General features: G+C 49.2%; 3 protein-coding genes across 3 annotated transcripts; all 3 read right to left on the bottom strand.

Annotated features, from left to right (window-relative positions):
- Positions 1 to 155: 155 nt before the first annotated feature.
- P174DRAFT_459233 (uncharacterized protein) lies at positions 156 to 2,844 on the bottom strand (the record flags this gene model as incomplete). Its single annotated transcript, XM_024829747.1, has 8 exons — positions 156 to 572; positions 636 to 1,157; positions 1,247 to 1,429; positions 1,505 to 2,106; positions 2,175 to 2,295; position 2,359; positions 2,655 to 2,758; positions 2,782 to 2,844. The coding sequence occupies 8 exons, from the start codon at positions 2,842 to 2,844 to the stop codon at positions 156 to 158; spliced, it is 2,013 nt and encodes a 670-aa protein (XP_024684325.1).
- A 3,393-nt stretch (positions 2,845 to 6,237) lies between these two features.
- On the bottom strand, positions 6,238 to 12,536 carry P174DRAFT_387357 (ECM29 family proteasome component). The gene is made up of 4 exons (XM_024823356.1): positions 7,480 to 12,536; positions 7,223 to 7,425; positions 7,061 to 7,140; positions 6,238 to 7,006 (listed from the first exon to the last, which is right to left on the bottom strand). Exons 1-4 carry the CDS (start codon positions 12,406 to 12,408, stop codon positions 6,597 to 6,599), a joined length of 5,622 nt encoding a protein of 1,873 aa, XP_024684324.1. The 5' UTR covers positions 12,409 to 12,536; the 3' UTR covers positions 6,238 to 6,596.
- A 272-nt stretch (positions 12,537 to 12,808) lies between these two features.
- On the bottom strand, positions 12,809 to 17,586 carry P174DRAFT_511430 (putative SNF2 family helicase/ATPase). The gene is made up of 5 exons (XM_024831789.1): positions 17,533 to 17,586; positions 17,272 to 17,471; positions 13,997 to 17,201; positions 13,485 to 13,939; positions 12,809 to 13,427 (listed from the first exon to the last, which is right to left on the bottom strand). The coding sequence occupies exons 1-5, from the start codon at positions 17,564 to 17,566 to the stop codon at positions 12,906 to 12,908; spliced, it is 4,416 nt and encodes a 1,471-aa protein (XP_024684323.1). The 5' UTR covers positions 17,567 to 17,586; the 3' UTR covers positions 12,809 to 12,905.
- Between the last annotated feature and the right edge of the window lie 103 nt (positions 17,587 to 17,689).

Below are 17,689 nucleotides of genomic sequence, written 5' to 3'. Positions count from 1 at the left end.
CCGCCGACTCTATATGCAGTAAAATCCAACCGCCCCGTGCCTTTGCAACCCTATGCATACAAATCATGTTCTCATGCTCAATCGCGTAACAGTCACACCGACAAATCATAAAGAAAAAGGGGCGACATCCAGATAAATTCATCATCACTGTCGTGTCACCCGGAAGCCACCAGAGGCAGACCGTGTTCTGCAAGTATCTCCATCCAGTCAGCGCTCCCCGGATGACCGACGCCCTGGGATTGCTGCATCTGTCGCTCATACACAACCTGAAATAGGTAGCGGACACTTGTCGCATTGCGACCGATCTCGTGCGCCTCTAACCTGGAAAGGATGTCAAGGGCTATCACTTTGAGATCGCTGGAAGGGGTGACGGATCCCGCCAGGAAAACGGGAAAGGTCACAGAGCGCCAGCCATTCTCTTTGCTTTGCGCCATCACAGATTCTGCCACGCTGAAGACTGCTGTAGCATGGTGGCGAACTTCTTCATGAGGCGCAGCTCCGGGCCCGAAACACTGACCAGGCCAGAGACTGGTGTAGGAGAAGAGGAACGAGGTATGGTATAGCAGAGAGGTCTGTCGACCGAGCGGTCAGCATCATCGGTGTTCAAGAGGACCAAAAGCGATAGATCAACCAACCTGCCAGAGGATTTCTTGTAAAAACAGTGGTAAGCTCTCTTGTGTCCGGGCGAGAAACTGTGCTTCTGGAGAATTCCACAACAGCCACAACGCTTCGCGCCACTCGCAAACTTCCGTTTGACGTTGGTCTTCATGGGAACATGGAAAGGGCAGGTTGATTCTGCGTGACTCCGCTGCAAGGAATCCGAGTCTTGCAGCGAGCTTGAAAGTATCATGGTACAGCCGTAATACAATCAAGGAATCACCGTCTTCAAGAGAGAAATTGCGATAGCTTTGAATATGCATAGACTGTTGGAAAGCACCATGCCCAGGGAGCAGATCTGGATTCTCCATCGCTTCCTGGACAAAAGTCCCAGTCCCTGCTCCGCTTAGAAGGGCGTAAAGATCAACGCTGCAAATCCACCAGACTATGTGCGGGTATGGCTCGGTTCCGAACGCTGAGCGCCGCAGAGCCGATATGTGAAGTAATCGGGAGATGTGGTGAGACCATAGATTTGAGCCATCAAGCTCAGCTGCCGCAAGCTACATAGTTGGAGTGTAAGTGGACATCACATAACACGTTCAGCCCGCGCGGGCTTGATGTACAAGAAGGGAGAAACGTTAAAACCAACCTCGTACGCCAAAAGCAAGAAATGTGTCAGGAAAAGACCATCCAGTAATAGGTCTTTTTCGCTCCAGATACTGCTTTGGAGTGATAAAAATGCCTGGTGATAGTAATTCAGAGCGTCTATACTGTGGCTACCGCTTTTTCGGTCGAGACTGAGGGCGGAAATTGCCATCATCGCATGGAACAGCTATGGTTCATGCCGTTAGGAATCAAAGAAGGAAAAGTAGTTTGATCGTGCCGACTAGGGAATGGCAAATCTTACAGGAGGGAAGTTTGTGGCTTCACGGTCGAAGACACCGGCGTCTAGTGAAATCCCACCCGCAAAGTTGAAGATCCCTCCGGCTGGAACGAGTTGCATCCACACCACATCGCGAAAATGGCCGAGAAGAATCGCCTCTAGACTCTCCTGTTCCAACATGTCCAGAATTGGATCATCATCTACGGCATTCTGAGATGTCGCATCAATTGTGGCGGCGGAAAGAGAAGACTCGCGCAAGTCGGATGTGGGTGAATGGCTTGCACTCCGACACTGAGAAGACGATGAGCGTTTGGAGTCCCTGAATTGTTTCAGTATGACCACGTTGGAATCTTCATGCTCCGGATTGTTTGCGAAGTGGGCAGTCTCGGTGTTTCCGCACAAGGGACTTGGGATTGTATCTCCGAGTTCTTCCTCAGATGCATCCTCAATGTACTCCGGAAGATGCGTAAAACTCTCCGGGATGACGACGACGTGATATGTGCCAGGCCTAGATGTTTCTGCCTTCCTCTCCCGTTCTTCGTCCGTAGCGAGCAGTGGAAAGGGGGGTAGGAGATCATTTGTTGCGGAATCGCTCGAGGCGTTCTTGCTTTGTGGACATGCGTTTGCTGCGATTTGGCATGGCCGAGTTAGTGCACCATATCTCGACGAGGAATAGAAAGCAAAGGTGTCTCACGATCCCAAACTGTATTGCCTGCGATTTTGATATCAGACATCCGCTCTATGGTTCGGAGCGTATCGTCGCGGAAGGATAGACGAGGTCGATAATCGCAGATGTGACCCAACCTCGAACATTGCTAAGGATATAAGGGTCAGACTGCATTTCTGGATAGGATGATTCAAGAGGTAAGGTGTATTACACTGCACTGCGGATGACCTTCGTCGCACTTAACTGTAGACCAGTTACTAAAAGTCCAATCCAATCAGAAAGGTCAACCCGTCCTGAATATACCAAACAAGCGGCGCATGCGAGTAGGGCTAGACTGACCTTTGCGACTCTAATCCAATTGAAGACATAGAAGTCAGTAAATTCCAGGTACACCGCAGGCAAGTTCAGGATGGAAGAGCTGGCTCACTCTACATGTCCTAGAGGAAAGCACGTATGACATCAGCGCACCACTCCCAAAGGCGCGGAATCTTGATCGGAGAGACCTACCAGCACCCTGTACGAGATCGCGGAGGAAATCGCGAAAGTGGTCTGGGAAGTGGTGTCTGCTCGGTCATGGAGGTATCGATGGGGTTGGAGGTTGCATGATCGTCCTTGGGGCAATGATGGGTAACACGAGAGCGCGCTTGCGTGAAGGAGCGCCCTTCTTTGGTGTCATCCCGAACTTGAAGGCTGTCATTGAGGCGAGTTCTTCTTGTCCTGGTCTCATCTCATCAGAAACGTGCTCTTAACTGGGAGGGTAAGGAATAGGCCATCTCACAGGACGGCTATTGAAGGTGAGTGAGCTTCAGGTGCCAGTATGATGAGACGATGATGAGGTAGATGAAGCGACAGTAGTGATTCCTAGTCACTCTGATGCTACCAAGAGGTGTTCGAGGAATGAATGAGTCAATCGAAGTCGGAGCAAGAGCATGTAAGGCTCGAAAACGATGATTGATGTAAAGTAAATAAAGGCATAGTCAGTAAAAGTATATACATTTCTCCCCCGTCGTTAAAGCAGTAGTAGGGGGAATGAAAAGTAGATGATGCGTCTGTCTACCGAAGAAGAGTCAGCTCGGACGAAGCATGATAGTTGTCATCATTGAGGCAACTAGGAATCTCAGACTAACACCCAGAAAAGCCGGCATGATATCTAGGAATCTAGGTACTTAGTTAGTCTAGATTGATGCAGGCCAGAGCCGGAGGTCCGTTCAGTTTGTGCCTATGGTGGCGGATCTGAGAAATGTATCCGCATGTACGGAGTAAACAATACAGCTCCAAAGACGACAGGTTTTTTTACCTTTTGTTTTTATTATTATTTTTATTATTACTCTACATTTCTTTTCTTTTAAAAACTTCTCTTCTTTCTTTCCTTATTTATTTATTTTTCTTCTGGATCCATGACCAGCGATGATATTGCGTGTCTAATAAGGAGTCCTATGATCGAGAAATCAGCAAGTAAATCCGATCGATCGACGGGGCCAAGCGCAAAAGGGAAAAATAGAGATGGATGGATGATTCGGATTGGAACCGCATGTGCCAACCATGTGGAAAATGCAATTTGAAGGTTGGTCTGAGTGGAGTGGTACAGGAGGTACTAAGGTAGTGGGCCCTGCGACAATACCTAAATTTAAATTATTATTCTCAGGTTTCAAATTCAGTACAGAAGTACCATTGAACTCTACGAAGCATACCTTAGCAAGTTCTACTCGTAGGTAACATGGAACTGATAGTGTTAGTAGTATTTTCAATTGAAGAATAAGGGTGAGACTGGGAAATGCAGGTCCTCTATAACTCTGCACCTCTAAGATCGGGTCCGGGACATAAAGTGCATTATTGAATGCCAGCACAGTAGTGCAGGTTTAGTCCACTCTCCACAGTCCACACTCTATGGAGTAGATACTAGAATGGAAGGTTAGAGATATTTAGACAAATATTAGGTACGGCCAACAATACAATAGTGATATATCTTGCGCCTGAATCAAGCACGTGGGTCTGATTTCCAAACAATTGCTTCTGGTATTTCCTGCTGAACACAGAGTACTGCCGAGGTAAGCCTCCATAGTATGGAACCAATCTTCACGTAATATATGCAGCGTGACTATGCAACGAGTCAGACGCACCCCGAATTACTCCCATCGACTGGTTCCTAAGTGATAAAAAATAGTATTAGGCACTATGTAGGGAGTGCGCTGGTGCAATTACCTAGGACATAGACTAATACCTGGAATGCTGGAATCTTATGCTCTCCACTGGTTCCCTAGTTTTCTTTACCCAGGATTCCCAATGATCCTGATTTCAGCCAACATCGAATACGGTTCAATTCTCGGATCCGATCGTCAATGGCGCAGTCACTGGCAGAATGATGCTGCAGTTTGTCTGCTGGTGGCGACATCTTAGAGTCCACTTCTGTGGCTTGTATGGTCACGCTGTCAGTGCGAGCTGGGGAAAATTCATGTTCCAGGCTTGCAGACAACCTTGCATCACGAATTTCTCGCCGGACTGCACACAAGCAAGCAACGGTCATGGGGGTATCCCAGTAGCACTTGTTGAAAACTTCAAGGTTCCAAGGTGATCGATCGGTGAGTCCGAGTCCAAACTCTGGATAACAAACAGCCTACGAATAAGTCGTAAGTAGTACTAGGTACACAAGTCCTTGTCCAGAAATCGGAGGCTCAATTCATAGACAGACTGTTACCCCTCCATGACTGCCTCCAGCTGTACCTCCCTTAGGGTTTGCGCCTTGGCAGTTCTGCATGAAACGAAAGGGAATGACAAGCTTCTCTTTTGGCAATAATTCGCTTGTCGTCACCGGATTCGACCATAGTCTCATCTTATCGCATTCCTAGTCCAAGTACGTTGTCATCGTTATCCCACAAGGCTGGCTGAAAGTTGAAAGCCAGATGGAGTTTCGGGGCGATTGCCTGGTTTTCGGACTCGCTCCTTGCGTCCCCAAAAAAGCGTTCTGCAGTATTGTCAGCTAGTCAGATCGGGCTTAGTGCCAGCGCTAGAGCAAAGTTCGTCCATGGATTGCAGGCTTTGTAGCAGGTTTTGATTGGCGGGTAAAGAAGTCTTGGTTTTGTTTTTGCTTTAGCTTGAGTGCATTTTAACTACCTTAGGGACTATCGTCGGGTATCTGTACGGAGCACCCACTGGTAACCCAGTACGGAGTACCTTAAGGTAGTCTCAATGATGCTCCTGCCAGGCTGCCTATGAAGAGAGCACTGGTTCTTAGTCATTGCTATGGATGCACTCAGGACGACACTCATAGTACCGTTTGTATTCCTCGATTTCTGTCTCCCACTCGATCAGACCACTAAGTAAGTGTAAGCATAAATTAATCTCTTGCTAGCTCGAACCCTCCAGCTGATTAAAGCCAACACCAGGAAGCGACCATACCTCGCTTAATGCTTAGTGCTATTACACGCAGGCCTCACAGACCTCCTGGCTCGTCGGATCCGAGGAATATTAATCAATAGTTCCCAACGAAGCCAGATACATCATGAATCCGTATTTTCCATGTGTCCGTCGTTCTGTCCAGAGGTCAGGTCGATTCGACACCACGTATCACTCCCAAAGGCCGACCTTCTCCGGCGAGATGACCATATCCAATGGTCTAGATCCAAACTGCAAAGCGTCTAAACTGCAAAACGTTTAATAAGCCGGACAATGTAGACAGTACATAGGAATGAAGACTAAAATACTCCCATTCCCTAACGAGACTGGTCTCGGCCGGTCTGGATCATCAAACTTGGTCCCTGTACTATTTCGGCCCGTGCCCAACGGATGGGTAAGACAACCCCCCTGTCCCCACCAATCATTGCCCCCAGGTGTCATGCTGAACTCTGGACCAAAGTCAAATGGGTTACGCTAGGACTTGTCCGCAACTTTGCACCGTTACCCTATTTTTCCCTTTTCTTGCATAACTACTCCATACCTTATGCAGTCTTCAGTGAGGACAAATTCTAAATGTCCTCCTGGCAATATTAATGGATGAGGGTGATGGGTGGCATATGAGGAGCTGTGCATTTCTTCGGCTCCGCAACGGACAACACTACGAAGGCCCAAACAATCTGCTTCATAAATGATTCATCAGCTCGTCATAGGTCTGCCCTCTTAACGCCCAAGCCTCGGACCAAATAATGCAATTCTGGGCCATGTAATCATTCCTTGATTTTCGACAGTACAGTTTGCCCTGACCGCTACTCTTCTCTAAATGCACAGGTCAAGTGATACGCCTGACTGCTTCTCAGAATATCGAACCTGATTGGTTAACCAGTCTGCATCTCCCCGTCCCCGGGCCCAGCCGTGACCCAACGGTCTGGATAAGAAGCTAGATCGGCTGAATATCACTGCATGCAACTGGGCCTGACAGCCTGACAGGTACCGTATCGAGGCTTTTCGCCTCCTCAAGCTGGGACAAACCACGCTTCTCCGCGTTCTCGATTTGTCTCATCGCAAGACTGCAAACTCACCCAATACCTGGTTGAGGATTTGCTGTACCGGCCCCGATCTTTCGCCGTCTCTCCAGGTCTTGACCGATTCCTGCAGTGCCTGACTGACTTCTAGCCCCATCTGTTGGGACACAGTAACGTACGCGGCTGCAGCCTGTGCGCGACCCATCCGGATGGTTTCGATGGACATGTCTATCTCCCGACAGAGCATTTTTTGCGCGAGCGCCACCAACGGCCCCTGCAATTCGCCTGCTTCAGGCTTCTGGCCATTGCCTGCGGTTGCCCATTTCGCGAATTTCTCGAATAGCTTGCCCAATTCTTCGTAAAGGCTAATCTGCACTTTCCTCGTCCCGTGCATCACAGCTTTGTCAATCAACGGCGTCATTTCTTCGAGATAAGACTTGATTGCTGTCGGCAAGGTCAGTAAATCTTGATAGAAAACGATGTATTGTGGGTACCAACCTCCCGCTGCCGCGGCGGACGGTTCAAGACATTCAAAGAGACACCTCACACAGGCCGCCAGTGTATCTTCTAAAGTTTGTCTTTTTGAAAGTCAATCATCTATTCAAGGAGCTAGAAGAGCCTATAAAGACTGAGAAAGGGGAGCAGGGCTTGTAGACATACTTGGAATTTTGACCGCTACCCGAATCAATGTCCATGGAGTCTGCATCAGTATCCGTGACTTCGTCCAGTACTCGAGACACAATGTTCAGCGCATCTGGCATGAAATCCACATCTTTGCGCGCCCGAGCGACTCCGCCTAAGGCTACGAGGCCATGCGGACGATATGTCGGATTGTTGCGCTTCGCCTCTCTAATCGTAATAACCTGACCCGGCCGCTTAGCATCCTAGATGTACAAGGTACGCAAGGATAGACTTACCTTCATTGAGTCACTAAGCTGCTTGTTCTCCTGCCACAACTTTTGAGCTTGGCTTGCGAACTTCACGAACGCCTTGAGCACAACTTCTTTCCCGTCCCACGTCTTTCCTGCCAATGCCTTCTCCAGCACAGGCCAGAGCGATTGACTTGTGGCGAGATCGAGATCGGCCTCTAGCAACATGATGGCATTTGCAATACCAAGGGCAGCCGTGTGCTTGATGGCCCACCGGGGGGAATCCAGGTTCTCCGCAGCGAGACTGGCAATCTCCTTAACATAAAGCGAAACCGCCCTAGTGCCGCCGACGTTATCTTGCCAGGTATTATCGAAGACCTCCCGCACATGGGTATCCGTGTCATACTTTGAAATGAAGAGAAAGGGCAGTGTCGTAGCAGCAAACGCCATGAACCGGTCATTGGACAGCTTGGACGTAGAATGTAAGATTTCTGCCGAGATGACTCGTTCATTGGCATCCTCCGCCGCCAGATATTGATTCTTGGCATAATTAATGGTTTTCAGGACTTGGTCGTCTGTAGCCAAGCGCATGAGATAGCCAATGGAGGTGCAATAGGATGCACTGACGGTTTCGTTCCGATCAACAACATATTTGCTCAGCAGCTGAATGAATCGATCCGCATACGGACGGAAAAGCATTGGCCTCATGCTGAGGAGGACAAGGACACGGCTGCATCCCACTTTCGATGGAAGTCCAACTGCAGAGCGAAGGACACCTTCGAGCCTGGGTGCGAACTCCTTCATGCTGGCGTCGTCCAGCATGTCAATCAAGTATCGTTCGATCACTTCCATCATCGGTGAGGTGCGGATACTAGATAATCTCATCTTATCTATTTCCTGGCCTGTTAACCCGTACTTGTCCGCATTGAGATGGACATAATTGACCGCTTGAGGCTCCAAGGAGCTCAGCGAATTGAGAAACTGTTCGATTACGCGAGGGACAAACGCTCGTAATGGGCCACTGGGACTCTTCTTGATCATCTGAACCAGGGCCCCGATCGCGAATCCTTGAACTTCTTGCACACTGGACTCCATGCCCTTATCGCTTAGCAGGAACGGAATGGCGCTTGCTAGCATGGCATTTGCTCGTTTTGTCTCCAGATCACTCGTTTCTAACGTACGGACGATTGCATTGGTGAGCGTCTGACAGAGCTTGAGCGCTGACACTCTGACTGATTCCTTGATATCGTCCAGGAGCTTGAATGCTTTCGTGAAGATATCATCCAGGTACTTTGCGTACTTTTCAGGTTGCCGTCCCTGCATCAAGTCTGCGATCGCAGCACAGCTTGCCTGACGAACACGCCACTCCCGGCCCGCCAGCATACTTGTCAGCAGATCATCCATGATCTCATCGAAATGAGCATTGATTACCACCGTTGGGTCCTTGACTAATGCTGTCCAGATAGTATTCATGGATCTTTGCACGTTCGGGTTTGGATCAAATCGGTAGCGGAACAGCTTCGGATAAATCTTGGTATTCTTCGCCAGATATCCGTTGACACTAGAATCGGAGAAGATAGTGCTGATACCTAGCTTGCTGAAAGCGGCACGGTTAGTCCAAAGCGCGTTGTTGGAGGCTAGCGACATGAACCGGTACACCATCGTGGGGTCACCGGCCTCAGATGCGAGATTCATGATATCTTTGTACGTATTAATCGACGCCCCTTCTCCCGTAGGGAGAGCACCAGGTTCGAAAAGCTCCGTATTTGCGTGGACTTTTCCCCCAGCGAGGTTAGACTTGTTCGCAGTAAAGGAGTCCACTAAGTCTCGCACAAGGTCGTCTTTGAGGGATTGATCGCCCATCTCGTAGACAAGGCCCAATCCTTGTGCTCCAGTCTCCTGCACAACTTCATCACGATCTCCGAGTATGCCTGTGAATGTGGCCTGGCATTTGCGTAGACGGTTTTGTATCTCGGCCAGATGTCCGCAGTTTTTGATCAGGCACAACAGCCATATAGCGGACGACTTCCTTAGCGAGGGCTTCGATGCGGTGCAGTCCGCTATGATCTTGTCCGTCATCTCAGCGAGTACTTTCTCCGAAACTGTCATGTGCGGAACCTCCTCGTCGACGTCAAATTGCCGGAGTAGTGACTTCGAATTCCAGCCGACCGCGGCACTACTTAATGCGTCACCAACAGTAAAGTGGATCTCAGGGCTTCGGATCTCATGCAGCTCATAAAGCGAAGTGAGCAGCTCTTTAAAGAGCGCATGTTCAGTACTTGGTCTCGCAAAGGTCAAGGCCAGGAGGCCCAGGGCGGTGATGGCAGTATCACTCTCGGATTTGGCGTCTTGAGTTAGTTTCTCCTTGATTTGCTTCCATCTGGCATCAGAGATCATTGCCGGCGAGAGAATTCCCGAGAGACTTAGTAGTCCGAGTGCCACTTGTGCGGAGCGTCGGAGGAGAGTGTCACGAGAGTTCTCTACCAGGTCGAACACTGTGCTTGTGAATTGTTCCACCTGTTCGTCGGAGGCTCTATGCAGCGCCTTACGGAATGCAAGCCTGCTCAGTATATAAGCTATGGCAAGGATCGCGCCCCGTATCTTCAGCAAGGCTTCTCCGATGGCCGTTTTCCATGTGGATACAGAATCTGACAGATCTGAAAGCAGGGATCGGATATCGGCATCAGAAAACGCAGGGTGAGATGCTAGGATCCCAAGAGCTTGCGCAGCCTTATTCTGTATTTCCTGATCAGTACTGCTTACAGAGACTTTCAATGACAGCGTCTGCGGAACCATAGCCCCAACTGTCTCATTTGACGCCAGCGAGCAGATGCTCACAAAGTGCTCTCCGCACCGCTGTAGACCCAGTCGTTTGTCACTCGTAAGACCAGTCAAGGCACTTGTTAGGAATAATAAAATAGGTTCCTTGTCCGACGACTGCATGTACTGTTTCAATCCTCGTCGGGCTCCCTCATCAGACGTAAGAAGCACGTCGAGTTTGACATCCCAATCTTGCTCAATTTCCATGATGTTTCCGGATGCTGAGAGAGACTCCCAGAGAAGAATGTTGCGAAGAAATGCAATAGCAACGGGCAGAGCGGTCCTGTATGGCCCCGACAGGGCCTCCGGCGCGGACAGAGCTGGCGCCACTGCACTTCCCGTTGATTCTGGGGAACCAAATAGGAAGCGAGTTGCGTCGGAAAATGTTGGGAAGCTGTACCAAGCCTGGTCCGTTTCATCTGTAGCTGTCGATGCGAACCATTTTCTGTCCTTGCTGGGATTGAGCAGCCGGTACCAATAAGGATGTAAGCCTTTCTTGCCTTCCTCTACAACCTCTTGATTCAGTTCGGATCCGCGTGCAACCGCCATGAGGTCAATCCAGCGAGCCACAACATCACTATATGGTAAGAATCGATTGGAAAAACGGACGGCGGCATATTGCGATCTGCGAACGACCTTGAATCCAGTGATGGGATCTTCGTCACCGGCTTGATTACCCATCTGATGGACGAGGAAAGGACGAATTTGCTCTTGAAATGCCTTATTCCATCGGTCCACTGAAGAGTTCAAAATGCTCCCCAGGGCCTGCTCAATGCTCACAAAGATCTGAGGGCCCGAGTCATCGGAGCTCAAGGACGTGAACAGCCATTTGATCAGATCAAAATCAGAAAACCGCGCCTGGTCATCCTGAACTTGAAAGTCGACCTTGGGAACAAGTATACCAATGCTCTCGTAGGCAAGACCTCGGAGACTCAAGTCTGATGCGGGGAGCCTTTGGCCGCTGGCTCCAGGGCTGGGCCAACCCTGAGATTGGATGAAGTCCCTCAACCCTGCTATGAGCTTTGGAGCCATCAGCTTGAGATCGGAAGGAGATCCCATCCGCACCACCCAGGTTGTGAACGTAAAGATCTGGGTTCTCAGTTTCGAGGCTTGTAGGCCTTGGGAGGACCTTGCTTTGTCTGAGAGGAGACCTTCCTCAATTAATCGAATTACTCCTTCCGTGTCCTTCGTAGCTACGATCGACTTTCCTAAGAAAACCAGGACCTTCAACTGTACGGGAGGTCGCGCCGGCTGGGCACCATCCGCCGTACCGTCTCCAAAATAGAGACTATACAGTTTCTGCACCACATCAGGATTTTCTAGGTCAGGAATAAATCGCTTCAAAATCTCTTCGCCGAGGTCAGAGACTCGAGAGTTTGCATCTGCAGAGGCGATAAGAGCCGGAATGAATCTCTCCGAGTCCGTGAAAGCTCCGCTAGCGAGGAACCTCAAAGCTGTTACTTTCGTCGCGGTAAGGTTGAGCCCGCCATTCGAAACAGGGTTCCATGTTTCATCTGCAGGAAGGCCTTTGTTCAGAAAGGTGTACTCCGCAGGTGATAGCCCAGGACATGTGGTTGCATCTTTTTCTGCAGGGTACAGAAGAAGTAACTTCTCGAACCACGAAGACAAAAAACTCGTATCCTGGTCAGAAAGGCCGAGCTTCGACTTCAACTGTGCATCCTCTTCACTGCCCTTTGGAGGTAGATTGAGCAAAGGCAGAAGCCGCAAGACAAGATTGAAGATAATGGCACCTTGATTGGTTGCTGCTCCGATCTCAGAGATTCCCTGGAGCAGAGGGAGTAAAACGTCAATCCTCGCATTGGGACCCAAACGATCAATGCCTTGTTGAAGATACAGCAAATCAAAATGTCTGATAAGTTGCGACTTCTGGTCTTTGAACTGCTTTAGTAGAGCTACCACGGGCAGTTGTATGGACGGTGCTTGAACTCTCGTATTGATATGTTGGCACACCGCAATGACCTTACTGCGGACTGCGTGGCTCTCGGAACCTAACTTCAGTAACAACGGAGCCAGGTATGTGTTGAGAAGTCCTTCGAGTCTCTCATCCGTATCTGCAAGTGCGATTCTTAATTCAACCTTCGATATTAGGCTCAACTCGCGAGCCTCGGAACTCGCTGACGTGGCGTCGGAAGCCATAACGAAATCAGACGGGGAAAAAACGATGCTTAACCTGCTGCATGGATAATGTGAAAGATGATAAAAGTCAAGCCACCAGACCAGAAGCTATGCTTAAATAAAGAATGACTACCTAGAAAACAACTCGCCTTCCGTAGGCAGATACACCTCACGTCACTGCGGTCAAGAAGCTCTGCCGGTCAGGAACGCACCATGATTAGTCATCAAATTGGAAGATGAGTCGATCAAAAATTTCGACATGAGAACTATTCTTACAGATGGAAGACGAGGGAAGTCAGCAGAGGAATGAAGAGATTCAAGTAGCAGTAGATCATCTGAGCCCGTTGGGTTGCAAGAAATACATCGAGCAGACTTTCGCGGGATTAAGAGTCAAGACGGGTGATATATATTCAAAAACCATGTATGCTCCTGGTATGCACGGAGAAGAAAATGCAACTATATTTACATATATCATCATATAAGATAACTCATCAGTCATTATATAATATATCGTAGGATCATGAAGAAGCAGCGGTCCTTCTTTTCTCTGCTGCATCACCTCGCAAAAACCTTGCCACCTCCCCGTCCGTCCTCAAGTCCATCTTCTGGGTGGCATTGCCGAAAAGGCATTGCCATAAATCGTCCTTCTTTACGAGCTCTCCCCCGGCCGTTCCTTTTGTCATCAGTTTTGCCAGTGTCGCATCTTGCACCTCTAATGAGTTCGCCGAATCAATGGCTGTTTCAGTCAAATTTTTGAATACCGCTCCTGGGTCGTCCAGTGCCTCTTTCACCTTCTCCTTCTGGACAATATGAGCCAGGCGGCGAGAGACTGATAACTCGTAGATTGATTGCTCAACGGTATCGGATACGAGATACATCCAGACGGTAGTAGGCCGATGCTGACCGATTCGATGCACACGGGCGATGGCCTGAAGCTCAATCGCAGTGTTCACAAGTGGTTCGCAGAGAAAAACATGAGTAGCGTTGACCAAGTTGAGACCGGACGACTGAGCTTTAGCATGTAGAAAGAAGCATTCAACCTGCATGAGCAATTATCAGTAAAGGTATAGCAACATGCGGGCTTTGGGGAAACATACCGCTGGGTCGCTCTTGAACCTCTCTATACCATCTGCATTGTCGATGCTACTGTACCCGATCTTAAATCGGGAAAAAGCGGTCCCCAACACCTCAAGAAAGGTCTTATATTGAGAGAATATAATAGATTTCGCACCAGGGTCATGCTCGCGTAGCCAAAGAATATGACGGGCCAGAGTGTCGATCTTGGTGCCAAACGAGGCTTCAAGATCGATGTTCTTAATTTCTTTGAGCGTCCCCGAGCTGATGTCAGCGTAAATGAAGCTGTTCGATGAACGACCTAATTCAAGTTTGGGTGTCTTCTCTTCCTGCACCACGAACTCTTCGGGTTTATAGGTGATTTGGTGAAAATCATTGACCTTGAGTCGTTTTTTGCAGGTAGGACAGGTGCGATGTTGATTCCACCAGATTCGCAGACAATCCTTGCAGTATTTATGACCACAGACAGTCAAGACCCCTGTAAATGTAAGCGAAATGAAGCCACAGCTTAGGAAAATAGAGCACATGTACTTACCGATTTCAAAGCTGGACTGACATATAACACATATTCTCGATGCATTATCAACCCCTGAGTCGTCTCTCAGATGTAGAAGATAACGATGTTTCGACCTTAGGGTGGATATCTTTGCATCTATATCGTTCTCTTGCTTGAGCTTTGCTGCATATAGATCTTCATCCAACGGTTTACCGACACTCTCCTCGTCATAAGGAGCAACGGTATCGGATATTTGTTGCAGCTGACGGTAGTACTCAAGGCGGTTATTCATAGTGTCCCGGAACATCTCCACTTCTCTCTCCAGATTCGATGACACTTTGTTCTGCTCAGCAGCCATCTTGGCAGCATGTTGGAGGACTGAGTTGACAAGCTCTAACTCGGCAAGAGCGCGAGAGCTTCCCCCGCTTCCTTGCCATTCGAGGGAGGTCGCAAGACTGCGAAGCTCGCTGATGATGCCACGGAGGGAACCAAGCGCAGGCGCTGGTTTCAGCGCACTACGGGTGTTCATCACCGAAAGAAATAGTCCCGGAGACGGCCCCTCGCCTTGCTGAGCTTGAATAATGCCGCCTTTCACCTCGTGAGCGATGAGGACATTCTGCTGACCAGTGAGAGCATCGTGACGGTCCGCAAACATGGCGCGCAGAGCTTCCATATAAACATACATCTCGTCTTGATGCTTTGTTGACCTTTCATACTCGTTTCCTTCGAGCTCTGATTCATCCTCCTGGTCAATGAGCGACTGTGAGAGGAGCTTGACCATGATATCGCGCCATTCATTGTACTGGACAGCGTGTTTATTCATCACTTCACAGAACTCTTCGTATCTGTCGAATATGCGGCGGGACTCCAGTCCTTTGCTGTAAAGCTGTGGCTTCATTTTCGGGATAACCACGAACTGCTTCCTTTCCGATTTCTCTCTGATCACTCTCATATAGCGAGCAACTTTACGAGAAACATCAGATAGTATCTCCATCCGAATCAGTTTGGCCTCTTCGTAAGCCTCGGTTTCGCGTTTCTCGAGGCGCTTGAATTCCTCCGAGTCCGGTTCAGTAAGCTTCGGATCTGTTCTGATCTGATAAAATGCATTTCCGATAAAGAATATCGAAATGTGCTGAATCTCAAGGGCAGCACGCAGCCTTTGACGGTACGCACTAACGCGAGTATTCTTGTCCGCCTCATCAACTTCGTTATCGCTCACTGGATCATCTGTCGCTCCGCCTTGGCTTACGCCGTCGGCCGTGGCTCGACTTTTATCACGCTCTAACTGTAGCCGGGTGCGACATTCCTTGACCAGTGCACTGGACCGTTCATATGACTTGGTCCAAAGTTCAAGCGCTTGCTGACGACGCAAGGCATTTTCCAGGAGCTGCCCCCGTCGGAGCTGAGACTGGACGAGAGTGCGCTCTTCTGCATGGACGAGAGCATCGTTTTGATCGATCATTATCTCAAGAACCTCGGCAACAGAACGTAGCGGGCCGCCACCGAAACCTAAGACACGGCGACCACTTCCAGCCGGATAGAGACATGCTTGACGGAGTCTCATTAGCCAACTCCGCATCTTCTCTACAACGGCTTGGTCCTCTGGGTTCCAATCGTCTTTAAGCGGCGCACCGGACAGATCTAGGCCGCAGTCTTCGGCCATTTGCTCAAATAATTGTGCGTAGTGCTGTTCTTCGACCGCTGTGAAAGGAATAGTGATCACAAATCTCTTTTGGGACGGCAGATCAAGCTCACTGCGAACACGGTCCTTGCTGTGCCGAAGAGCGACTCGACTGACAATGCCGGATAGCACAGAGTGGAACGATCGACAGAGCCTATTCCACCCGAACCCACAGAACGGTTCATAGTGAAGGAAAAGCAGAAGGCCAAGAAGGTCAGAGATATCTTTCCGAAGAGGTGTACCGGTAACAGCCCACGCATTCTGGCGAGGTATCAGACGTGCGACCTTTGCTGCATTGCTCACGCCGCTCTCGATCATTTGAGCTTCGTCAAGACAGACTCGCCACCATAATATTTTAACAAGAGGCGATTTTCGTGGCTGGAATCTTTTCTCATGCCGCAAATTACGTTTTGGAGCATCACCGGAATAATGAATCTCCCGTGCAAGGACATCATAGGTGGTGAGAACGACATCTTGGTCGGCAAGTAGCTCAACAAGTTCGCGGTCTGAAAGCTTCTGATGGCGATTTATACCTGTATAATGAAGAACGTGGAGAGCAGGTGCATGCAACTGAATTTCCTGCATCCATTGCTGGAGAATAGCAGGAGGTGTGATGATCAATGTTGCGCCGGATTGTCTCATTCCACCGATAACCAAGTCCATATCAGGTTGCAAGGACCGACGATGGAGGCACATCAGACTAATAATTTCCACAGTTTTACCCAGTCCCATCTCTTCAGCAAGGATACCACCCTTGAGATAATCCGCCGGCGCGTACCAGTTGGAAAGATCGGATGCGACAGTCATGAACAAAGGGCTAACATAGTACATTTTCCCCTCAGCGTCTGTACGCTTCTCGAATGACGTGGGCAGTTCACTCGCCGATTTGTTCTCCAGAGGAAACACGTGTCCATTCTCGTGAAGCTTCACACCTTCCCTTTCGAGTAACCATCGTACTGCTCTCCTTTGGAATGGATAAAGCCGACAATGTATCAAGTCGGACTTGATTTCTGCAGATGACTCGGGCGTGTCTTGAGGAACATGGACATTATCGTAGAAATCTCGAGGCGACCAAATACCTGCTGGCGCGAAGCGCGCCTTGTTGTACACCTCGGCATCACGCTGTAGCACATATTTCGCAAACGTTTCAAGTGACCCGGCATTTAGCAGCTTTTCATCGATAATATTCAGAGAATCTCTCCATAGGATAAACGTCTCAAGCCGAAATGACTTTCTATTTGTTGAACAATGGAGAGTACATTGATAACATGCGATCGGAGCCTTCTTATGATATCGATCGGCGCAAACAAGGCGATGAGCGGACTCGAGGTGTTTCCCAAACTCTAGTAATTGAGGACTAGTCGAAGTCTCTTTGTACACGGTCTCTCGCTCCGCCAGTGTAGCTATCTCTAGCTCGAAACAGTCATACGAGGTCGACTCGTGAGTCCAAGTGGCCAAATGTCGGGAGTTTCCAGCACTCCGAAGGACAACAGGAAGACGGGGTAATGGCGTCAAAGGATCATCAATGTGTTCCTCCAAAAGAGGATTTGCGTGGGCGAATTTCTGATAGAGATTGGTCAAGTCAGTCACGCTCTCAACGGTATATGGTCAATGATTATGGTCATGTACATACCAGCTTTAGGTCAAAGCGCGCCAAAGCAATATATCCATTGGGGACTCCATTTTCTGATGCGCCGTTCAAGTCTCGAAGACTTTGGGGTGCTGATGTCAGTTTGCGACGCTTGCTGGGAGGACCATCGCTCTCGAGTCGCCCGCTTTGCGCAAGTCGCCCGCTTTGCGCAAAAGCAGTGGCTAAGCTATCAGGCACTCTACCTGCATGTTGTAAACAATTAGCAATCAGCAAATCTCATTAGAGAAAGGGTAGTTGGCGCACCTGAATAGCACACTTCTTCCGTCACCATAGCCATCCTACAGCTGTTTCGTCTGTACGAAGCGCCACAATGCATCGAGTACGAAGCAGGAGGATGAATGGCGATAAGGCAATCTTATCATAAAAATCACGTGATATTGATATAGAGGTTCCATGGTTG

Source organism: Aspergillus novofumigatus (assembly GCF_002847465.1).
Source record: "Aspergillus novofumigatus IBT 16806 chromosome Unknown P174scaffold_3, whole genome shotgun sequence".
In the NCBI taxonomy this organism is placed as follows: Eukaryota; Fungi; Ascomycota; class Eurotiomycetes; order Eurotiales; family Aspergillaceae; genus Aspergillus; species Aspergillus novofumigatus.
Note: the sequence above shows the minus strand (reverse complement) of the source record. Positions and strands in the feature narration are given on the sequence as shown.

Coding starts and splice junctions, on each gene's coding strand:
- P174DRAFT_387357 (XM_024823356.1), bottom strand. CDS start 12,408: ATGGCTTCCGACGCCACGTCAGCGAGTTCCGAGGCTCGCGAGTTGAGC. Junction 7,426..7,479: donor AGCTTAGTGACTCAATGAAG/GTAAGTCTATCC, acceptor CGGCCGGGTCAG/GTTATTACGATTAGAGAGGC. Junction 7,007..7,060: donor GTCCGCCGCGGCAGCGGGAG/GTTGGTACCCAC, acceptor CCTTGCCGACAG/CAATCAAGTCTTATCTCGAA.
- P174DRAFT_511430 (XM_024831789.1), bottom strand. CDS start 17,566: ATGGCTATGGTGACGGAAGAAGTGTGCTATTCAG. Junction 13,940..13,996: donor TCAGTCCAGCTTTGAAATCG/GTAAGTACATGT, acceptor TTACATTTACAG/GGGTCTTGACTGTCTGTGGT. Junction 13,428..13,484: donor GGTTCAAGAGCGACCCAGCG/GTATGTTTCCCC, acceptor TTGCTCATGCAG/GTTGAATGCTTCTTTCTACA.